The sequence below is a fragment of the Canis lupus genome, chromosome 14 (assembly GCF_011100685.1).
Source record: "Canis lupus familiaris isolate Mischka breed German Shepherd chromosome 14, alternate assembly UU_Cfam_GSD_1.0, whole genome shotgun sequence".
Lineage (NCBI taxonomy): Eukaryota > Metazoa > Chordata > Mammalia > Carnivora > Canidae > Canis > Canis lupus.
In genome coordinates this window covers 23,133,552-23,159,077 of record NC_049235.1, presented here as the reverse complement: position 1 = coordinate 23,159,077, position 25,526 = coordinate 23,133,552, and the positions used below count along the sequence as shown (strand labels likewise).

The 25,526-nt window shown below is 34.1% G+C and overlaps 1 protein-coding gene across 11 annotated transcripts in view; it reads right to left on the bottom strand.

The window, feature by feature from the left end:
- The window catches only part of MIOS (meiosis regulator for oocyte development), a 37,241-nt gene that overhangs the window by 6,454 nt on the left and 5,261 nt on the right, over nt 1-25,526 (bottom strand). For 9 of the 11 annotated variants that reach the window (XR_005369440.1, XR_005369441.1, XM_038556898.1 and 6 more), the window contains 8 exons: nt 23,328-24,669; nt 22,879-22,977; nt 15,515-15,769; nt 13,013-13,182; nt 10,425-10,490; nt 9,441-9,599; nt 3,749-3,901; nt 2,320-2,524 (listed from right to left, as the gene is read on the bottom strand). Coding sequence is in view for 9 of the 11 variants with exons in the window: in XM_038556898.1 (XP_038412826.1) it covers nt 2,320-2,524; nt 3,749-3,901; nt 9,441-9,599; nt 10,425-10,490; nt 13,013-13,182; nt 15,515-15,769; nt 22,879-22,977; nt 23,328-24,621 (2,401 nt within the window). In the remaining 2 variants the exon portion in view is untranslated. The remainder of the gene's footprint in view (nt 1-2,319; nt 2,525-3,748; nt 3,902-9,440; nt 9,600-10,424; nt 10,491-13,012; nt 13,183-15,514; nt 15,770-22,878; nt 22,978-23,327; nt 24,670-25,526) is intronic. The other 2 variants (XM_038556904.1, XM_038556905.1) reach the window with 2 other exon arrangements.

The window sequence follows — 25,526 nt, the reverse complement described above, 5'->3', positions numbered from 1 at the left end:
TATCCTAGTTCATGCTTTTCACTCTTGTCTACACCTGGAAAGGCTTCTCTAAAATCTTCACATATTTAAATCTCCCAAACTTTTTTAAAGGATCAGTTTGAACAGCCATCTTCTTTCTGAAGTTTTCCAGATACCCTTCAAACAGAAGTAATGATTCCTGCTTTCAAAAATCCTAACACTTTCTTTATACAACATTCCTTATTCACTTCAAAGAGCTAAACGTGTTTCAGAACATAGAATATTTGGGATTTAAAAAAAATAATGAGCAAACAATATATAACAATTCCAGGAAAGTTTGGGGCAGCACTCTGTATGCAAATCAATTCTGAACAGGTTTTTGTTGTTGTTGTTTTGGTCATATGAAATTATTGTAAATTTGATTTAAAAAAACAAAAACTTTAGATTTTCAGAACTTTCTAGAGATTTTGGAATGACAGATAAGGGATTCTGGACTATTTTCTTTAATATATCATTTCTTACCCGTGCTCATTATACACTAAAAACTCCACAAGGGTCTTTGATTCATCTCAGGGTATCAGTCTTACCTAAGCCAAGTGTTCAAATATGTACAAAAAATTATTACTGAAGCAAATTTCAAAAAACATTTCTGAGGCAAATATGGGAAAATGTTAAGATTTTATGAACCTGAGTGCTGAATATTCATTAAATTAACAGTCTCCATAACAGAGAGACTGAAATGTTTTGTTTTTTCTTCAGACCCATTTCAAAAATAAAAAAGATTGAAAAGCTAATTATCTAGCAAAATGGAATAGCACTCAGACCATTATGGCTTCCTGGGGCTTATAGTCTGAAAGATGTATTGAATTTAACTATTTTTATGTATCCCAGTTCATATATAACTTTTTTATGCAATATTTTGCCTTGTTCTTTCACTGTAGTGGATTTTTATTCCTAATTATTTTTTTTTTACTAGTATCAGGACCATAAAAGTAATCATTATGCAATATAAAATGAAAATTCTTGATTAAAATTTAAATCAAAACTATTATTATAAATTTGAAAACATTACATATTGCCTTTATTTAAAAAAAGGCATCTAACTTGAAAAATACTCATCCAATGATACTGGCAAACCTCTTTCAAAGATGTTAATGTATGAAATAAAACAAACTATTTACATGAACCAATTGCTGAATAGAATCACAAAATTTCATAACTAGAAAGATTCTCTGTCCAACACCTTATATGAAAGATATAACTCATATATATGTAACTCTCAGTGTTACAGATTGAATGTCACACAGGTAGAACTAATAAAACAGGCATTCTGACATCAGATCCAGTTCTTGATAATACCAGTATGCTAAATTAATACTCAAACATTTTTAATTAAAAATTTTGCCATAGTATGATTTAAGTTACATAAATAGCTCAAATATTTCCAGCCACTGAATATTTTATATTCAATTATCTACCATTTTCAAAATTTTTTCCTATATGTTTACTGTAAGTAGTAAACAATAATCCTAACATTTCTAACCATTAAAAAAATACATAGATCCACTAGGTAATTAGTATATAGCAGAAGCAGCACCAAAACTTGGAGGTAAAGGGACCTGATTTCTAACCTAACATTTTCTCTTAAGTATTTCACAGGTAGATTCTGAAGACTCAAAAAGAGAGAATGTGAAAGTTCTTTGAGACTATCAAAAGCTCTTTATGCATATAAGGTATTTGTTAATAGATGAGGGCACAGTGACTTTTAAACATAAATTGTGAGGGAACCCCTCTTAGAAAAAATGGTAAGAAAATAGTATAATTATAGGGTTACTTAATATTTAAGCTCTTTTCACAAACTTTAAATTGGCCAGCATTTGTGAGGTTACTTGTGATATGAATATTTTACTTTTAATGTATTGATTTTTATAAATTCCATGGGGATCCCTGGGTGGCGCAGCGGTTTGGTGCCTGCCTTTGGCCCAGGGCGCAATCCTGGAGACCCGGGATCGAATCCCACGTCGGGCTCCCAGTGCATGGAGCCTGCTTCTCCCTCTGCCTATGTCTCTGCCTCTCTCTCTCTCTCTCTCTCTATGTGTGACTATCATAAATAAATAAAAATTAAAAAAATAAAAATAAAAATTACTGAAAACTCTCTTCCCCCCCAAAAAAACTTAAAATAAATAAATAAATAAATAAATAAAAATAAATTCCAGGAAATACAAAACCTTTAAGCCAGCAGAGCGGCTTGCTCTTAGTTATAATATAAACTCAACTCTGTATGACTTCTATTGACAACAGTAAATCAGTTACGTAGGAACAATTTCAGCTCAAAAAATATATCATAGAATGATGTCATACCAGGACAGCTAGAAACAGGTGTTCCCATATTAATGAGGCAAAGTGCACATCGAGGAAGGGGTTTTCGACAGCCAGGGCAACTTGTGACTTTAGATTTTGTTGGTGAACCACTGACACCATACTGACTAAAACCTCTGCCTTGATGAGGCACAGTTGAACAGCTGTAGGAGATCGACTTGCCACAAAAATTGCAACTCACAAACACCTATACAACAAATGAAAGGAGGAATAAATATAATACAAACTTTATAAAGAAAATAAATTTAAAGTTTAATCCTAACAAGTTACTCTTAAACAATTTTTAAACTTTATTTTTTATTATAAAATAATTTGTGATCTGTGATATTTTGAGTAGCTCTCATTTAGGATTTCCACTTAGCAATGACACTGAGTACTTCTCTGTTACCTCTTTTTACCTATATTCTTCCTAATACCATGGCATCTGAAGAAAAACTTAGAAACGTTAGATAACATTTTAGAAATGACAGACTTTAGAATTCATATTGGAATATTACAAAACAACCCAATATAAGTTCTGATCTAAAGTTCAATGATTCAATATCCTGAACAAAATTTTCTTGTAAAGAAAATATTCATTTCCAAAGATAAAAAGGAGTTAAAGACCCTATAATGTCAAATAGCTAGGATTTTAGAATAATAGCAACAGAAACTGTTCATTTTGCCTTTACATTAAATTCCTAGGCTCTTAAACACTTACACAGATTAATAACAAACATTATCATGCAGTGCTATTTTACAAAAACTCAGGTTGTTTTAATATAATCACTAATTTCTCAACTTTCTAAAATAAGAAAACAGCACCATCCAGTGCTCACAATGAGGATATACCCAGTATTTAATGTCCAAATTTAGATAGTGATTTCATGTCATGTGCTTTATGTGATAAATGAGCTCATGTTTTTTGAACTAATGCCAAAAGAAAAAAATTTCCATGTTTAGTTAGATATATAGATATATGTACATACTATTAGAGAAAAAGCAAATGGTGCTTTATTACACATAAGTAGTACAGATAAATTTAATTCATAAATGGAATTTATAAGATAGTATAATAGTTTAGATTCCGAAAGGGCTTAGAATATACTAGAAAAGCTGAGCCCTAGGATTTATTTAGGTTGCCTAAGACCCTCTAGGCCTGATATGGTTTGCTCTAGCTCAGACTAAAGCTGACACTGAGATGACTGTCAGGAAGTGGCAGGACTGAAAAAAAACAGGGTGGTCAAGGATGAAATGCACTGTGGTATAAAAACATCAAGAGGAACTCAATATAAGCAAAGATGAGCTAATGATAATTTATTAAATTGAACTCTAAATTTACCCAATGTAATAATGCTGTGAACACTTCCCTTTGGGCTGGATTAAGTATATGTTACAATATGATTCTCTCCAAAATAATGTACTTACTTACCTGTGCTAGAGGCTTAGAACTGGGATCCAATTTACTCCTGTGAATATCAAACTCAGCTCGTTTGTGCCAAAACCTCCAGGCATCTAATAAATTTCTGTAATTCTCAATCCAGTACTGAACTCTTTCATCTTTAAGAACATCTAAAGGAGAGCCCTAAAAAGAAAACACAAATTAATACAGTTGTTTAAAAATTCTGTGACTAAGCCAGAGGATTCCAGGTAACATGTGAGTATGAGTCACACAGAAGAAATAGGCTCCCTTTCCGCCAAAAGCTGGTTCATATTGAGGATATAAATAAAATAACTGACAGAAGTTTTTTTGAATTTACTTTAAATTGACTTCTACTAATGACATAAATATGTGCTATATACATTATCATTATACCTGGCCAGGAAGTGTAATTCCATATCTCTTATTTAAGTTTAAGGACCCAAAAATAAACAATTCACTTTCCTACTTGAATACAATAAAAACTGATGTGAATATTTTGTCCCCTAAATTAAAACTTCTGCATTCATAATATCTATTTACTATCTAATTCAAATACATACCAAAATTGCTTCATCACATTGAAAATACTGAGCCTTGTCCTTTGTATCTACCAATATACTGTGAATAGAGTTGCTATTTATGCATACCTATTTATCTGAAAGTTAAACCTGTCTATTCTCTTTCCCTCAATTAAAACATACATTTATCACCTTAAAAATTAAAAAGAATAAACAAAACAAAATCCCAAAACCAAATCAAAAAAGTTCTTCAGGGATCCCTGGGTGGCGCAGTGGTTTAGCGCCTGCCTTTGGCCCAGGGCGCGATCCTGGAGACCCGGGATCGAATCCCACGTCAGGCTCCCGGTGCATGGAGCCTGCTTCTCCCTCTGCCTGTGTCTCTGCCTCTCTCTCTCTCTGTGACTATCATAAATAAATAAAAAAAATAAAAAAAAAAAAAATTAAAAAAAAAAAAAGTTCTTCATTCTTTTGCCCTTAGGCCACAATGAAAAGCAACAATTTCTTTACCTCAAGTTTACATTTCTTCTCAATAAAAACTTCAATTTCTTGCCAGTAAGACTTCCTAAAGCTTTATTTTCCCTGGCAGCTGTGACATTTCACATTTTACCTATGCTTGCTTTGGGTTTTCATAGAATGCTTTTAGCCCTGTACATGATATCTCCCTTAAGTTCACATGATGAAGAAAGTTGAGAAAGTCTCAACCTCTGATGATGCCATAAGCATCAATGTGAAACCCAGTTTTGGGGGGCCAGACAGAAAAGTAAAATGTAGAGAGAACTTAGCATATATCTTACTTATGGAAGAAGGGAAGAAACCTGTAACAACTACTAGACAATCTATCTTTAGACATTTTATCAAGACAGAATGAGCTTATCTTTCACCTATTAATTAGGTATTAACTTCTGTTACCAGAGTTAAATCAGCTAAAAGAATATGTGAAAAACTCTTAGCTGATAACTTTAAATTTTACTTCTTAAAAAAGTAAACATCTCTTCTGGTCCTAATAATGGTCAATTAGCCAGAACTAAGTGCTAAAGTAGAGTATAATCCCTAGTTTAAAAAGAAAATTCACAGAAAAAAAGAGAAATCTTCATATACCACTCTTTCTCCTTTCATGGCAGTAGTAAGGATAAACTAAGAAAGAATTTGGTCAATTCATATTTGTTAAGTCTTCTCTAGATCTGCCCCCAAATAAACCTAAAATTAAGCTCCAACAAAATCTGCAGAGGAAACAATCCAAAGATTAAGACTGGAAAGGCTTGGGAAGTAACTTGGGCTTCTCAAAGATCCATAGTAACAAAACTTAAGACCAAAGTGAGCAGTAAATAACTGAATTTCCAAAAGCATTAACCAACATTCTCCAGAAGAGGTAATAAGAACCCAGATCTCTATAATATACAATACACAACATCTAGTATTAAACTGCTAGACACAAAGAAACGGGTAGATGTAGTTCAAAGTCAAGAAAAAAGGCAGTCAATAGAAACCAAGTCTAAAATAGCCCATATCAAAGTTAGCAGGCAACTTCCTGAATGCAGCTATAAGATATAAGTTCAAAGACTTAAAGGAAAAGTATTTTAATTAGTGTACAGATAGGGATCTAAGTGAAAAATGTAAACTAAAAAAAAAAAAGAAAAAGAAAAAGAAAAATGTAAACTATAAAAAACAGATTCTAGAACTAAATTGTACAGTAACTGAAATTAAGAATTCACTGAAAAACTTAGTATCAGGTGACACAAAAGTCAATGAACAAATCAACAGCATTTAACCTATTTGAGGAGCAGAGAAAAAAAGGATGGAAAGAAAATGAACAAAACCTCAGATACCTACAGGTATCAAATGGTTTAAGATACCTACACTATCAAATGGTTTAATGTATGGTAATAGAAGCCTGAAAAAGAGAAGAGAATGAGATTGAAGCAGAAAAAAATATATATAAAGAAACAACACCCCTAAACTTTGCAAAACTAATGAAAAACACAGACTTGCAGATCCAAGAAGCTCACTGAACCACAAGCAGGGCACAAAGAAATACAACTAAGCATCAAGGGTAAACTGCTGAAAATCAAAAGCAGCCCAAAGGAAAATGAAACCTTACACAGGGGAGATTTGGGATGATTTAATACATGTAATCTCAGTTGATTTAATAGATATAATCTCATTTCAGTAAGAAAAAAAATGATGTGCTATGCTACAGAAAGACACCTTTTCTTCCACAGGCAGTGGCCTGATAAGTTGGTAAATTTATACTGTGTTTGTTTGTTTGTTCATAAGAAGGTAGGATCCGAGGGTGCATTTTACTACATTTACCCAGTATACAGCATGCTATCAACTGTATGAAAAGATGGGGATAGGAAAGAGGACACCATGAGAAGATAAGATTAGCTGGAGGGCTACATGAAATCTCAGGGAAATGCTCTAACTGTTCACCATATTTCTATCAAAAGTAAAGAAGAGAACTTTTGCCAGAAATCTGTTTTTAACTGTTAGACAATAAAAACTGAGAGTAAACTGATGAACTGGCTACCCCAAATATTAAAAAGGTAAAATGAGAGGAAGGAAGTTGTGGTATAACTTCTTTCTGCACTTCAAGTGAGACCATAGTTCAGATCAGGGAAAGGCAACTCTTTTATAGAAAGTAGTTTTGTGAATTGGAGAAACTAGAAAGAGGTTTCTCTGCTCCATTTGAGCTTTATGTAAATTCAACACGGACACTTCCCAAAATGGAAGGAAAAACTGGCTGAGGGATAGTAAGATAAGGTAGAAGTCTACTACAGAATAACTGATTAGCTTAAAGTTAAATGCCTTCTAACCCCAAGCAATCTACACATTTAATGCAATCCCTATCAAAATACCACCAGCATTTTTCACAGAGCTAGAACAATCCTAAAATTTGTGTGGAACCACAAAAGACCTCTAACAGACAAAGCAATTCTGAAAAACAAAACTGGGGGCATCATAATTCTAGATTTCAAGGTATTATAACAAAGTTGTAGTCATCAAGATAATATAGTTGGGGGCAGCCCTGGTGGTGCAGCGGTTTAGCGCCATCTGCAGCCAAGGGCATGATCCTGGAGACCCTGGATCGAGTCCCACATCAGGCTCTCTGCGTGGAGCCTGCTTCTCCCTCTGCCTGTGTCTCTGCCCCCCTCTCTCTCTGCATCTCTATGAATAAATAAATAAAATCTTTAAAAAAAATTAAAAATAAAAAAGATAATATAGTTGGTACTGGCACAAAAACAGATGCATAGATCAATAGAACTTCAGAATAGAAAACACAGAAATGGACCCACAACTATATGGTCAACTAATCTTCGACAAAGCAGGAAAGAACATCTAATGGAAAAAAGTCTCTTCAACAAACAGTGCTGGGAAAACTGGACAGTAACATGCAGAAGAACAAAACTTGACCACTTTCGTATACCATATATCAAAATAAATTCAAAATGGATGAAAGATCAAATGTGAGACAGGAAACCATCAAAATGGTAGAGGAAAACACAGGCAGAAACCTCTTTGACCTTGGCCGTAGTAACTTCTTACTAGACATGTTGCCAGAAGTAAGGGAAACAAAAGCAAAAATGAACTATTAGGACTTCATCAAGATAAAAAGCTTCAGCCAGGGGATCCCTGGGTGGCTCAGCAGTTTAGTGCCTGCCTTCGTTTGCCCCAGGGTATGATCTTGGAGTCCCGGGATCGAGTCCCTCATCAGGCTCCCTGCATGGAGCCTGCTTCTCCCTCTGCCTGTGTCTCTGCCTCTCTCTCTTTCTCTGAGATTCATAGAGATTTCTGTCTCTATGAATAATAAATAAATCTTAAAAAAAGAAAGGTTTGGCACAGTGAAGGAAACAATCAACAAAACTACAGGCAGCCTACAGAATGGGAGAAGGTATCTGCCAACATATCTGATAAAGGGTTAGTATCGAAAATCTACAAAGAGGGCAGATCAGATGGCTCAGCAGTTTAGCGCCACCTTCAGCCCAGGGCATGATCCTGGAGACCTGGGATCGAGTCCCACGTCGGGCTCCCTGCATGGAGCCTGCTTCTCCTTCTGCCTGTGTCTCTGCCTCTCTCTCTCTCTCTCTCTCTCTCAAAATAAATAAATAAAATCCTAAAAAAAAATAAAATCTACAAAGAACTTACAAAACTCAACACCAAAAGAATAAATAATTCAGTTAAGAAATAGGCAGAAGACATGAATAGACACTTTTCTGAAGAAGACATCCAGATGGCTAATAGACACATAAAAAGATGCTCCACATCATTCATCATCATGGAAATACAAATCAAAATCACAATGAGATACCATCTCATACCTGTCAGGATGGCTAAAATTAACAACACAAGAAACAACAGGTGTTGGCAAGGATATAGAGAAAGGGGAACCCTCTTGCACTGTTGGTGGGGATGCAAACTGATACAGCCACTTTGGAGAACAGTATGGAGGTTCCTCAAAATGTTAAAAATAGAATGATCCCCCATTATTCAGCAATTACACTAGGTATTTAACTAAAGAATAAAAAAATACAGATTCGAAGGGACAGATGCACCCCAGCATCTAGAGCAGCAATGTCCACAATAGCCAAACTATGGAGAGAGCCCAAATTTCCATCAACTGATGAAGACGTGGTGTGTGTACACACATACACACACAGATACACACACAGAAATATTACTCAGCCATCCAAAGGAATGGACTCTTGCCATTCACAATGACACAGATGGAGCTACAGTATATTACGCTAAGTGAAATAAGTCAGTCAGAGAAAGACAAATGTCACATGATCTCACTTATATGTGAAATTTACGAAAACGGATGAACACGGGAAGTGGGAAAAGAAAAAAAAAAAAAAGACAGAAACAAGCCATAAGAGACTCTTAAAAATAGAGCACAAACTGAGGGTTGATTGAGGGTTGTGGGTGGGGGATGGGTTAGATGGGTGATGGGGATTAAGGAGGGCGCTTGTGATGGGCACTGGGTGTTGTATGTAAGTGATGACTCACTGAATTCTACCATAGAAACCAATATTGCACTATATGTTAATTACCTAAATTTAGAGTAAAAATAATTAAAGTTAAATGCCTTATAAAGATCCTAAACAAGCAAAAGGCATACCCACTCAATGAAGGAAGAAGGTGGTTAAGCACTGTTTTTCTTTAAGCTGCTACCACACTGCACTAACCTGCAACATGCAGTAACTTGCTGTTTGGACATCTCCAGTTCTATCGACATAACTCTCCATTAAGTCCACTCCATCTTTAGTAAGGCCTGTAAGCAGTATTCCTTCCAAATTTCCAGCCTCTTTCATTTCGTTGGTCAACTTTTCAATATATCTATTTAACTGGAAAATTCAAAGTGATTTTTCTGAAGCAATTTGTTTCACTATATACTCTGTACTTCAAAACTTATACTTTTGGAATAGTTTTATTTTTATGGAACACATTTTAAAACAAAGCCTTCGCAAAAATCTAGATGTGATCTCTTAAGAAGTCTGCATCTGTCATAAATTACAATGTAGCATTCCTGGTTATTTAAAATATTTTTTAAAAAAGGCATTCATTATATTTTAGTAATTATTCTATAAAAGAACTATAGAGGGTTTATTATTTTAAATTTAAAGAGAACTGTCCCTCAGTATTCTGCAAAGTTTTATTGTAATAGAAACATAGAATCTGAGTTGAAAGGGAACTTGAAGATGATCAAAAATAATCATCTGTTGGTAAGGTCTCTGACTTCATCCCACCCCAAATTCTAGTCTATATTCCTCTCTGTTCCCTCAGCACTTCCTGCTCATTATTATAGTGCTTAGCACCTTTTATTACTGATTGTTTATGGGCGTTTCTCTGTCACTATATACACAGCATATGCATTCAATACTTATTTATTGTATTAGGAAGGAATGAAGGAATTTTTTTATAGCATCCCTAAGCGGTGAATTTAATGTCTTTATCTCTAGATCAAAAGCAAAAATAAACTAAAATATTAAGTCAGGAATCTTAAACAATTTTGGTTACAATACACATGTTTACAGTATCTTGATCTAATAAATTATTTTTAAAGAAGAATTTATATGTTACATACACATATTTGTACATGAAGATTAGTTTCCTAATCCAGTAACAGTAAATATTAATCACTTCAAATATAGAATTAAACCAATTTTTACCTGACTATCACTGAGGAATTTACAAGCAAATGCCACTCTGTCACGTACAGCAACTTTGTTTTCATACTGAAAAGAAGAGCAAGAAGTTACTTGTGGGAGCTAGGAGTTTTAAATTCTTGCAGACTATTAACCTAATAGTAATTTTATTTTCAAATGTATTAGTAAGTTATTGTGTATATACTGGCAGAGCCTAAGAGGCCTTTCTTAATGTATCCCTCTGGAAACTCAGCTCTAAAATTATTGTTCTTGTAAAGTAAAAATTTACATCTTAAATACTGACCAATTCAGTTGTAAAACATTCCACTTCAGTCTTATATAACTGCAACATAAAATATAAGCAATGATGTATGGTTTATTAGATTTAAGATGCCATGTAATCCTTCCAACATAATCTCCAATTAATTTTGGAGAAACTGAGAAAATCTTTTCTGGGATGCTAACTTAATCAGTAAGTCTAGGAAATCTGTGAATTACCAGTGAATATACCAGTATCAATATACCAATACAGAATTTGGAAAGACTATCAGCACATGTATCTAAATACAAAGTGGTAAGTTTTAAAATATACACTTATAAATAAATAAGACATGGGGTGCCTGGGTGGCTCAGTCTGTTAAGCATCTGCCCTCCGCTCAGGTCATGATCCTATGGTCCTGGAACTGAGTCCTGCATCTGGCTCCCTGCTCAGCGGGGAGTCTGCTTCTCCCTCTCTCACCACTCCTTCCCCCACATGTGCTCTTTCTCTCTCAAATAAATAAAATCTTATAAGAAAACCAACAAGACACACTTTGTGGCCAGAGCAAAATACTGTTATAAAGGTGATTCGTGGCAAAATTTCAGGGGTATTTGTGATAACTTAAATTTTTGTATACCTGCCAGTATTGTAAAACACTATTTTGAATTTCTATAAATGTAAAAAGGTAATTAATTTTGTGGTAAGTAGAAAACAGTCTAAAGGTGGGAAAAAGATCCTATTTCCACTGAAGTCATTCTATGAAAAGTAGTTTTCTTGCTTAAACATAAGATCACTTCAACTGGTACCTATCCTAGCATGTTTTCTCAATTATAAAATACGGTTCTGCCCTTATTAGGGAGCATGTTTGGTACAAGCTGGATTTAACTCTTTAGATTCGGGTGCAAGTGTTCGATTTTGATGGGGAAAGTGTTATAAATATTAGCTGTCCCATTTTATAGCTCAGAAAACTAAAACCCAAAGAAGTTAATTGGCCAGCTGAATGAAGTAACTGTGTTGGAGCAAGGACTCAGACCTTCATCTTCTGATTTCCCAGTTCAGTACTTTCATTAGATTACTACAACTTAACAATTTTTAACAAAAGATATGTTAATTATAATTATTTACAGATGAAGTAAAATTAGGTACACTATTGAAGCAGTTTGGAAATATGAACTTCCTACTCAAGGTAAGATAACCTACCTAATAACCCAAATTTACATATAAGAAAATGAGAGTATTTATAATAGGTCACTTAACTTAAAATAAATATAATATTTAAAGAATATTTATCAATTTAAAATCTGAACAATCCACTTTTTTCTAGTCTTCACCATACTTTACTACTTCCTGAAAGTATTTTATTTCTTCAAAATGCAACACCTGAAGTCTTCTGTTTAACAAAAAAAAGTAATAGTAAAAAACAAACAAAAAACCCAACATATTCTCAGATACTAATCTGAAGTGGTTAGAAAAGTTCAGTAGTTCATTTACTAAGAGTAACAGACAAAGTATATAAACTAAGGAATTGTCAAAATGGATGCTAACAAAATTTATTGAAATTTTCATTAAGATACCTCAATAAAATACAGGTTCTTATAAATTCTTAGGGACTGAGACACTTAAATCAATTATTCAAACAATGTGTCTTTATATGAAGTGCTATAATGGCAAACACAGAAATAAATTTCATGTTAGAAAGCTCTTGTCAGTGGTAGAAAGAAGTCCAACAATGCAAAAAAAGTTGTATTAATGTGAAGCTTAAAACAAAAAAAAACTTACAAGCACACTTCACTTCATTATTTCTTTCCCCACTTTGTGATAAAGAACCTATTTGGTGATGTGCTTATAGGTGGTTAAAGCAGGAGGGAAAAAGCAATGAAAGACTAAATAATGAAAAAATTAAGTATTTCACTAGAAGTAGTGTGATTGTCCATCTTCCAAACTGGTAAATGTCTGAGAATGCAAATACTAACTCAGACAAGATATATAGTCATTCTGATCACAAATAAGTTTGCTTACTTAACTAAAAAAAAGACAGGCACTTTTAAAAAATTACATTTCAATATAAAATTTATGCTTATACAGTTGTATAATTCTAGTTCTACTCTTAATAAAGGATAAAACCCTAACTTTCTATGTCAATTATATTGTTAAAACTATCTAAAAAATCAAGTTTGTTATCAGCTAACTGTAGGATGACATTCAAGAGCTGTCAAAAATATTTAAGATATTTTATTTTAAATTATACAAAATACATCAAAATATAGTATTTTAGGCAACAGACATTTGAAAATTTTAGCAAGACTAGATAAAACTATCTTAAAGGAGTCCTGTCAAACAGAAATTAGCTTACCAATACTCCATCATAAGATCCTGTCTCACTTGTCAGAAATGCAAACATGACACACAGATACGGGTTATTTAATTGTAGTCGTAGAGTGCTGCACATTTCTCTCCAAAGAGAGTTTTTCTCATCCGTATAACCCGATAAAGCCATTGCTACCACATTGAGATTCAGATCACCTGCACATTAAAAACAGTCAGCTAATCAAAGTGATCAAAAGCTTCATCCCCCTCTTCCAGTTCTTAAATCACAAAGTAAAGATCAGAGGGTCATGTTTACCTACAGCAAAATAAGCCCACTAGAATTAAGGGTTTTGATCCAGACTGGAATATTTGGCAAGGACCACAAGCAACATTTCCATTCTTATAAAACTTTTGCCCATATTACTAACCCTGTCCAGGACGAGCACATCTTTAAATTTTCAAGTTCTCATTCCAGGCAAGTTGCTATACAATGTTATTATTTAGGACCGAAATGGAGAAGTGATGCCATTCTACCAGAATCACTGTCAGTCTTATCAAGTTCATTTATGTGGACATATTTCAAAGCACCAATAGTAAATATTACTGTACCTCAGTACTACAATTTTCAAAATCACTTTCTTTTCCTACTCCTAAATATATAATGCATATACTTAAGTGTATGTTCTGAAAACCAGTATTTCACCATTCTTATCATAGTATAAGACTTTATTTTTCTAGGACAAAATTAATTACCAGTATTACCATAGCATTGTATTTAGACATATTTTCAACAAAGTATTTATCAATAGTCTATTAAACATTAGTTCTTAGCAGTTTAAATAGTCACTAATAAGCTGCTAACCTGGTAGTCAACCCCATGGACTACACCTAGGTTTCTTCTAATATAAGTTCACCTTCAAGAGAAAATTAAATTCACCTTTAACTTTTACTCTTTAGTATTTTGTACATTTATTATAGCAGTGTTCTTATTCTGTTCCTGGGTCCTAATCATTTTCTTTCTTTTCCAAATAAAAGAGCATTTCCCATTTTATGGTATTAAATAGCCTTGTTCTTCATTTCTATAAACACTTTCCTCAAGTTGCTTTGTGCTTGCTTCCTCTGCCTACTCTATTAAATTGGATTTAAAGTCTTTTAAGATTAACAGCAACCACTACCATCACAACAGAGAAATATCTTCCTGAATCCTGCTCAAAACAATTTATTTCCAGGTAGAAGGAACATATAAATCTTTTCTTTAGTCCTTAAAAACTTATTAAAATCACTGGAAAGATACTTTTCCCCCTACTGATATATGGGTGTTTAAATCTAACACCAAATTTTCCACATATACATGACAGGGAAGTACCATGCTCCCAGTTCATATCAAAATCATAGTTAGAAATGGCTTTAAATATCAACTCTTTTTTTTCATCATTTTATCTTCTATTGTACTCTCAAATAAGGAAGATTTATGTTGGAGCAAAAGTGAAGGAAAGAGGCCAATCTGGGCAAAACATTAGATTTTCAACTTCTTATTGCAAGTAAATAATTACAATTAATTTCATGTTTTTCTCTATGGCACAACAGAACTGTAATGATTTCAATATCAAGTAAGAATTAAGCATTCTGATTATCAGAAATAATTTGCTAGGTGTATTAAACATCAATAGCTATATATATCTTAGTTATTCAAGTGAAATATCCCTGATAGTAAAAAAACTGAATTTCTGGATTGAGATTTATTTGCCTGAATATTCTCTTACAAAATATCAGAGTAAAAACTTTATCACATTTTGTATTTTCTTCCTTTAAAAAAAAATTAAATGGAAACTATGTTTATTTACTTATTTATTTTGGGGGGAAACTATGTTTAAATCACCAGCCTCAAGTAGAAGCATTTTTGCAGATCAAAGTGTAAGTTTTATAATAATCTACATTAGTCTAATAGTGTCATTTAGAGTTTCCTAAAAGTCAGCCAATAACCATCTAAAAGATGAAATAAAAACTCTCAAATGTTTGCCCTAAGAATGCTTGCAAAATGAAGTAGTCCTAATCTCCAAGAAAATACATTTTCAAAAATCTGTGAACTATGTTTAAAAGAAAATGCATTAAAAGTGGATGCATTTGAATATTCACTATATTATTATTAAAATGGCAATTAAGGGATGCCTGGGTGGCTCAGCAGTTGAACTTCTGCCTTTAGCTCAGGGCATGATCCCGGGGTCTATGATGGAGTCCTAATCGGGCTCATTGAGGGGAGCCTGCTTCTCCCTCTGCCTGTCTCTGCCTGTCTCTGCCTCTCTCATGAATAAATAAAATCTTTTTTAAAAAATGGCCCTTAAGACACATTTTCTTCTTTACAGACATAAATCAAGGCATAAACAAAAGGAATGGGCTAATATTTACTTTCATAGATACAGTTCTGTACTAATTTGTCTTTCAAAAAAATTTACAGAAAAATATTGACTAAATATTTGAAAGTTATCAGTATCTTTTCTTTAAAGAATTCTAAAAACTGCAATTATCTTAGAATATAATAACCTAGTACCTTTCTCTGAAGATGCCCCTTCATTCAGGATTTGGATTGCTCGTCGAATATCCAAGTTGAACAATGCCACAGCAGCAGCTCTCTCCCACTCCCCTTCTTGCACAAGAGAATTCAAAAATGGCCCTACATCTACATCTGTTCCTTTCTTTATCCACCCACAAAGCTGTAAAGCTAAGATTCTCTCTTCATTTAAATTCTGAATATCACTTTGCTTATCCAAACCGCTCCAATTATGTCTGCTGCTTTCCACCATTCCTAAAAAGAGAAGCATTTTTATATTAGTTGTTTTTTTATTATTTTTTAAAATATATTTAAAAAATAAGTCCATTTTACACAGAGATATTTCGACAGCATGCTTTGAATATTTGGCTACTTAACCACAAATTCGTGACACCATAAGTGTAAAATATGCCACAAACAAAACATACTTTACATGTTGTTAAATACAACAGTTCCTTGAGATACCAAAAAAGCTACTAGAACAATTAATGCTTGATGGGCTGAGTCACTGCTTCAGAGAAGCCTCCCTGACCACCTAATCTGAGTGCACCTGTTATTATCTACTGTGACTGTCTCCTATACTTCCTTCAGAACTAATGTAAGTTCTTATATTTTATTAATTTTCAGACCTATCTCTTCTCCTGCTAGAACATATGCTCCAAAAGGGGAGGCGTCTTGTTCTATTTGAAAGGTTATCTCCAGTGTTTAAGATTCAATAGATTCTCTCTCCTTCTCCATTTGCTACCTCTTTGTATGCATATATGCAAATATATGAAAAAATGAGATCATATATATAAAAGTACTTCAAAAGTTTAAATTAAATACTAAAGCTAAAATACAATGGGAATGATATGAAGTTTTCTTCTTCACAATATCAGAAGACTTTATATTCTCATTTTCTTTTCATAAGGAATTTAATTCTTCCAGCCTTAGATTTCAATCAAGGCAGATGATCATAATGGTACTAAATAAAACTAATATAAAGATGAAAAAAAAAAAAGATGAAATTTGACTTTTAATTGCAACTCAAATTCTTAAATGTTCTAGGACATTTTTTTTTAAGATTTTTTTTTACATTTATTTATTCATGAGAGACACAGAGAGAGAGAGAGAGAGAGAGAGAGAGGCAGAAACACAGGAAGAGGGAGAAGCAGGCCACATGCAGGGAGCCCGACTTGGGACTCGATCCTGGGTCTCCAGATCAGGCCCTGGGCTGAAGGCAGCACTAAACCACTGAACCACTCGGGCTGCTCATTCTAGGACATTGTATCATCAAAACTGTCATTGTAGAATTACCTGTTGTTTTTCAGAAAAAACTGAATTATGAATTAGGCAGCAAGAGTGTCCAACATTACTAACATCTTTTATTAGGAGTAACTTAGAGTAATTCTACATTTATCCACTTACATATAATACAGTTATTATACCTTTGTAAATAACTAGATCAATAATAAATAGGTTTTAAGAAATAATTCAACTTGTCTGTGGTAGGCAGAACTGTATAAAATGGTCTCCACGATTCTTGCCCCCTAATAACCACACCCTTGCATAATCCCCTCCTCCCTTGAGTACAGGTGAAATCTGACTTGCTTCTAAATAACATTAGTACAAGTGAAAGCATTTTGCAGACGTAATTAAGGTCGTTATTCCATTAACTGAGTTAATCAAAGGGAAATTAATACTGTGTGGGCCTGATGTAACCAGGTGATACCTTTAAAAGAATCCAGGAAATGAGAGAGACTCTCTAGCTGGACTGGAAGGAAAAGCTACTTTGTTGTAAGAAGGTTATGTGGTAAGGAAGCACCAGCAGCCTCTGGGAGCTCATGGCAGCCCCTTGTGACAGCCAGGAAGGATACTTCTGTCCTCTAACTCAAAGAACCAGTTCTGTCAACAACCATGTGAACTGAGATAAGTACTCCAACTACAAGAAGCCTAGCCAACATCTTTATTTTAGCCTTGTGAGACCCTGAGCAGAGGATTCAGTGAAGGCATGCCCAGACTCCACAGACCATGGAAATGGTAAGATAATAAATGCATAATATAAAAATTAATATACTGTCCAAAGTTGACTTTTAACTACACTCATCTGATCAAGGCATTAAAGAAATGAGCACAAGCAAAATTGAGAAAATATTAAAAACTGAACCAGGGGATGCCTGGGTAACTCAGAGGATTAAATGTCCAGCTCTTGATTTTGGCTCAGGTCATGTTCTCAGTGCATGGAGCACTGCATTGGGCTCCACTCTCAGCATGGAGTCCACTTGAGATTCTCTCTCTCCCTCTGCCCCTCCCTCCCCATTATGTGCGTGCACTCTCTAAATAAATAAAATCTTAAAAAAAAAACAACTGAATCAGTTATTTACAAAGCAAACATATACATATATAAATAATGCAAAACACATTATTAAAGTTCATTTAGTCTAAATACATGCACAGAGTAAAATCAGTATATAGCCAAAGTCTGAACTTGCTAAACCTAATTTACACTTTTAAATAGCTTGTTTCATTATATGATGTTAGGCTGTGGCAAAAGCCTACAATATTATTCATGTTAGGACATATTTTAAGCTATATATCACTGCTTTATGTAAAAGTTTCAAGATGAATTATTTGTAAAATTCTGGAAATTTAGAAAACAGTTTAATAATTACACTTTAAATTACTTATTTTTAATTGTACCGTTGAAACCATCGCTGTTTAGGTCAAGGGGTCAGGAGGAGACTTCTGAAAAGTTCTCTTCCCTTAAGACAACCACCTGCCCATTGGAAAAAAAGGAAGCATGCTACTCTATTTGCAACCATGAGGAAAGTTATTCAAGACAAAATCACTTTTAGCTTATGAAAGTGAAATTTTAAGAACTATTAGAAAATAACAAATGATTAATTTAAAACAGGTATATTAGGGGCACCTGGGTGGCTCAGTGGCTGAGTGTCTGCCTTTGGCTCAGGTCGTGATCCCTGGGGCCTGGGACTGAGTCCCGCATCAGGCTTCCAGCAGGGAGCCGGCTTCTCCCTTTGCCCATGTCTCTGCCTGTCTATGTGTCTCTTAGGAATAAATAAATGTCTCTCATGAATAAATAAATAAAATCTCAAAAATAAAATAAAACATGCATATTAAAAATTTAAACACATTACTTTTCTGCGTAAAAAACTTAAATTTAGAGAGAATGGAGTTATTACATTTCAAGTAGAACAAGCTGTAGATATACATAAGGTATGTGCTTTCATAGCTCCCCTATAAATTTTGGATTCAAGTTGAAGACATTAAATGGTAAAAATAACAATTTTCAATAGCTGAACAAAAAGCCTTTTTCAAACTTTCTCACAGCTTAATAATATTCCAGTTTTCTTAGAGTTTTTATTTATAGAAACTGTGTCATGGAATAAAGATCAATACATAGGACTCCAAAGAGTTTTATACTAGGAGGTAGAAAAATACCCTTTAAGTCAAATGTGGTTATTATGTCTGTAATGCCCAGAGGCCTTCCTATCGCTTGATAACTATGTGACAGGTTAATTAGGGTTATCAAATAAGCAATATGATAATATTGTACACTTCTAAATGTACTGTCATTATTTTTAACATGTACATGTTAAATTCATGTACATGAATTTAAAATTTATATCTGAAAAAGATTAAAATCTATTTATGCATGTTATGTAATATTAAAGTGACAAAACTATATCCCCTAAATTTGAGATTGTGCTATATATAAATAATAGAATTGACATTTTATTGACAAGTGTGAGAAACCAGTTTAGACATTCAAAAACATTTTTTAAAAACTGGTTTCAAATACTACACCAAGTAATCAGACACTATGCTACCTGTAGATATTAATTTGTTGCATTTTTACATCTATATAACAAAGCAGTAAAATTATCCAGTGTTTATAAGAACATTTTGTTGTTAAAAACACTTCCTTATTTATTCTATTCATTAAAGTAATTCTGAATGACAAGTTCTCTAGAACAGAATTTACCCCTTAAGTCTAAAAATATTGGAAGGCTGACCAACGTTTATTATACAATTTTCTGCCATCCTAAAACAAAAGAACTATAATTATTAACATCATGAACACTTCTCCACAAGACTGTACAAGATATTCCAACGTTTATTATACAATTTTCTGCCATCCTAAAACCAAAGAACTATAATTATTAACATCATGAACACTTCTCCACAAGACTGTACAAGATATTCCCTTAGAGCATGCATTCTCATCCTGGTTGACTTTCACACTTAGCCCACCCAATAAACTAGTCTCTGTTCCTTTGCTGCTTTATCTCCAGTGGTTCACACCTCCAAGATTTCACCCACTCCTTTCACAGACCTACTACAAATTGTTCCTCTTTCAAAAGAACTACTTTCTTACTACAACTTCATATAGCCTTCCAGAAATCTCACTTCTAAATTTTTCAACCTCACAATCTCTTGGCCCCCCATATTTTTACTTATCAGTCTTCTGTCATTTTCCTCCCAAAGCTCAACAAATGAATCATTCTCTTGCCAGTGTCCCAATTCTCTCCCCCCACTGTCCTTTATCTTCTGGTAAAATAACATTGCCACACAATCCTCCCTTGTTTCTCAAGACCACTCTGGCTCCTCTTCTCAGTGTCTTCTCTCTACAACCTCCCTGCTCCTTCTCAATAAGCAAACCTACTACATTGAGAAAAGAGGAGCCATCGGGGGAAACTCCTCAGTCTCTAGTCACTGAACCTTATAAAACATGTATACCTTTCCCCTTTCCCTCTGGACGGTATGGACAAAGTGTACAGCCTCCTAGCTAACACTAGTCTTTTCACCTGTGCTCCAGATCCGATTCTCTTCTATTTCTAGGATTTTTGCTCTTCACTTCCTTTTCTCTGCATCTTCAACCTCTTTGTGTGGGCTTCCTCACATCAGCATTTAAACTTACTTAAATCAATCCCATGTTAAAAACAAAAACAAAGCAACAAAAAAACCCTACTATGCCTCCAGATTCACTTGCTGCTTTTACTATAAACCTTTTCTCTTCCTTTAGTCAAATTTCCTGGAAGAATTATTTAATATGGATGACTTTACTTCTTCAACCTACTCTAAACTTCTTGCCTACTGCACATCTTTACCCAGCTATCACAAATTCAACTTTCTCCAAAACAAGCTTTTTTTTTCTTCTCAAATGAACTCTTCCTCTGTTAATCCTATGTAATTAATTGGTACCAGTAGTAACCCAGTTTCGTAAGCTATATATATATGTGTACTTTCACTTTACCTTCCATTACCTTTATTCAATGATTAAGTTGTCACACTTTAATCCACATTTATTTAGCTCCTCTACCAGTAACCTTGGTAGGAACACCCTCATTGTCTTGCCTAATTATTATAGCTTTTTTTTTTTTTTTTTAAGATTTATTCATTTGAGAGAGAGAGAGACTACAAGCAGGAAGAAACGGCAAAGAAAGAAGGAGAACCAAAGAGCCTGATGTGGGGCTCGATCCAAGGACCTTGAGATCACCATCCAAGCCGAAGGCAGATGCTTAACTGACTGGGCCACCCAGGTGCCCCTAACTACTGTGGGCATAAGGTCCCTGTTTGATTCTCTCCAATTCATTCCACACATAGCTACACCTATAAGAGACAAATCTAATTCTGCCAATACTCTTTAAAATATTTCCGTGGTTTCTCTTTGTTACAGGATAAATCTCCCTAAATTCTTACCATGATTTCTAAGTCCTGAGTTACCCCATTGCTTACCTTTCTAGTCTCCATTCTTTCCTCATTTCCTCTCTCACACAGTTCCACCAATACTGAAATGTGCTATGCTCCCTCTCCTTTGGGTTAATTGCATATGTTGCTTCCCTATTTGGACCATGCTTGTCTTTGCTTTTACCTTCTCAAGGGAACCCTCTCAAATCTTACACCCAGATTAGGATTCTTCTATACATAATTGTTTGTTATTCCTCATGGTAAATAGCCTAGTTATCTGTCCATACTCTGAAATAGTATTAGAATGTAAACTTCCCAAGAACATGGGTAATATCCACATTCAGTCTCTATGAGGGAAGAGGCTTAAGTTATATCTTATTATTCCAAGGACAATTCTTAGCACATAATAAGCAAATAATAAATATTTGCTCAATGAATAAATTTACCTCATATTATAAGAATTAAATAAAGTAACATGGGGAAAGTAACTAGCATGATATCCAATTAATAGTAAGCATTCAATACATAGTATTTGTCACTATCATTAAAATTGCACTGTGAGCTCTAATAAACCTGTGTATTGGATTACTGTGAGCAAGATGGCTCAATGTGTTGACTTACTATGTGCTGAATCATAAGATATACAATTAGAGAAAAAAGTATGGCCAGATAAAAAAACTGAATTCCACATGTGCCATCTTTGACAGTTATTTCTTTTACTGTTTACTTTGGGGCTATAGAAACAAAAATATCTAAACCGAAACAAAAAGCTGAAAGTCTAGCAATGAGGAAATCATTCCAATGTAGTTTTTTAATCTGGGTAAAGACCATCCTTGACTCAAGACTTTCAGTTTCTATTGCACCAGAAATATATATACAGATATTCTACTTTTCCTCTTGCTTTTCTTCAGAGGCAGTTTGTAGGTTTTCCCCTAAAATATATCAAAATACAACAAAAACAATAATAAGCCTCAGAATAACTGAGAATGTAATGTGGCCTGAATCCTAGGTTGGGGAAAGGATTATAGTATAATGCACAATTCTATTTAAAAAAAAAAAAAAATGAATAAGAACAACTGTTCAGTGAAAAACTTAGTTTAGCTCTTCTATCATCTTTATTCTTAAATAGTTGATCAATTTTAATCCTACATTAACTCATACATTCATTTAATCATCAAGGACTCTCTCAAGTAAGGCTCCTATAGGTAAGGTCATACTTCATGACGTAGTTACCCAGACCTTGCCATCAAATAGCTAAGTCAAAGTGTTTGGGCAAGACAATAAAAAGAGATCTCCTTCAATTATATGTCTTTTCATTTAGCTTTTATAAAAAGCAAAATGCTGTGATAAAATCCAAACTAACCACCAGGATCCTATAACTCATCTAATGGAAGACTTCTCAAAGTGGGTCTTCAAAAAAACAACATTGAATAAGTGAATAGATTTAGAAAGACAGTATACTTCAAAGAACCAAGATATTACCCCCTCCCAAAAAAGAATTAAGGATATAAATTATGCATTTAGAACAACAATTCACTAAAATATCTAACCAGGAACCCCAAAAAAACCAACAAATATTTATGTACACTATTCTGAAGTAGCTAACTGATGGGGATAATGGGTGAAAAATAAGACTACAAAATTATATTTCAGAAAATAAAATAGAATTTTCTTACCTAAAGACGATTTTACAATTGATTTAATTCCTGCATAAACCAATGATCCTTTGTTTCCTGGAGACTTCTGATCCATATCTTCTGTATACTGCTTCATAAGTATTTAAATGCATAGGAAATACTAATGACGATGTATAATAATATATTTCAAAGCTAAACTTACTCTGATTTGGAGCCAATTCATAATAGGTGTCAGCGAAAGTTGGTTCTACTTTATTGTAAAGATATATTTTTCAAAAAAAAAATATATTTTTCTTCCTTCTATACAATCTGTAAAGCAGTATTTCAAGTTCAACAGTTTTAAATAATTTTACTTTGTAATTTTGGCATTATGTAACTTGCATGTGCATATAAAACATTCAGAATAAAATTTACAGACTGACCTTTCAGCAAACTTTAAGAACATTTCTACCTGATTCATCTCATGAAATTCATAATGAAAAGGATATAGTGCAGGGTATACCAGAGTGACTTGAGCTGTGGGTCTTCATTTCCAGCTAAAATATGGTTTCTCCACACTTGTTCTGTATCAAGTCCGTACCTGGATAAAGCCCGAAGGCGCATCTTCGTTGCTATATCTTTTTCTAAAGAATTATCATTTTCTTCTTCTGCACATTCATACAAATGACGACCACAAGCCCACATTAAAGATGTAATTGGGCTCCAGGCAAGAGATATCCTTTCAAAAACAGTGAAGTCAGACATTGTTCGGTTGGGAGTTAAAACTATCATTCGATTTTGACTTGTTGGATGCCAAGCAAAAGAAGCAATGTAATTGTCACAAGGTTGCACACTTCTTTCAATTATTGTGGGTTCAGTTTCATCTCCAATGGGAGTGGGTGTGTGTTGCATATCATATAATCTAATAATGTTACTATCCCTTGTCAAAGTGGCAAGCAGACCAGTCCTAGTTGGACACCATGCTACTTTTGTTAAGGGCTTTGGTTGCTCAGTTAAAGTCAAAACTGGCTTCTCAAATTTCCTTAGATCCCATATTGCAACCTGACCTTCATAGAAGGAAGCAACACGATCATGGAAGTAGGGGTCTACTGTCACTCCCTGAACAGCTTTTGTATTTACAAACATCTTTTGGCTTGTATTCCGAAGATCAAATATGGCTAGGTTACGATGCATACCAGCAAGGAGAAGTTTCTGGTCTCGTGGAAGCCAACAAAGAGAGAGACAAGCATCATTCTGTCCTAATTCATAAAGAGGTTTTGTTACTAATAATGTTGTTTCAGTTTCACCTGCTGAAAGTCTCACTTTCTCCATAGGTACTATATCAGGAGTATATTTGCTGCAAATATCCCAAATCAGCACTGAAAAATCAGCTCTGTGTTTATCTAGCCCAGCAGCAAGCCAGTTACTATCCAACGGATTCCATGCAAGGGTATTACATTGCCGTGCATGTTTTGGAACAAATTCTTTTCCTATCAAATCTTTGAACTTTGAGTTATGATCTTGACCAAGACTTGTAAGTACAACTCGACCATTTGCTTGTCCAACTGCTAGGAGACATTCAGGATCATAATTGAGATACCAGGCAACACATTTCATATATGGTGTATCTGAATTTATTGATAATAATGTAGCTGCAGAGTCTTCAGATAAACGTAAAGATCCAGCTTTGAGTTCTGAATTCACAGTAGATTCCACATGATAAAGGCTCAGTTCAGAGTCACATACAACAAATCTATCAACTTGGTGTGGTGCCCACAATATATCAGGTTTTGTACCGCTCATGTTTATTGATATGCTCAAAGAGTCCAGTTAGGTCCATTCACTGAAAATCTGTTTAAAAATGAAAAGTTTTAAAATTTTAACAAAATAGAATTCTAAGATGAATAAACTATTGGAAAGTCAGGAAATTCTCTATATGAGTACTGTATTTCTCAATATATTTCTTCTAATTGCTATAATTAATGACCATAATTTATTGATTAAAAAGGGAAAAAGACCTTCCCCCAATCAGATGAGGTATAAGATTCTGAGAACTACATTTTAGCCTTATTTCCCACGATAATTTTTTTAATTGCATGTTACTAGTAATTTCATTAATCTCAGAGTCAATATTAACTTCAGTATGGTGAGCAAATTAATAAGCATCATCTCTTTGAAGGCGGTAAAACTTTAAAGGGTTATGAATCATGTTAAGCAATAGTTTACAGCAGCACTATTCAATAGAACTTTCTGCAGTGATAGAAATGTTCTCCAGCTGTACTGCCAAAAGGGCAGCTATTAGCCACATGTGGCTAACCCAGCACAAGAAATGTCACTAGTACAAATTTTAAATCTTACTTTTCATTAATTTTTAATATATAAATAACCACATGTGGCCACCATAATGGACAGTGAAGATTTAAAGTACAATGCCACTATTAAGACAGAGGTCTCTAGGGATCCCTGGGTGGCTCAGCAGTTTAGCGCCTGCCTTTGGCCCAGGGCATGATCCTGGAGTCCTGGATTTGAGTCCTACATCAGGCTCCCTACATGGCGCCTGCTTCTCCCTCTGCCTGAGTCTCTGCCTCTCTCTCTCTGTGTGTCTCTCATGAATAAATAAATAAAATCTTAAAAAAATAAAAAATAAAAACAGAGGTCTCTACCTCAAGTATCAACAATAAGAAGCAGCCCTATAGGGCAGAATAAAC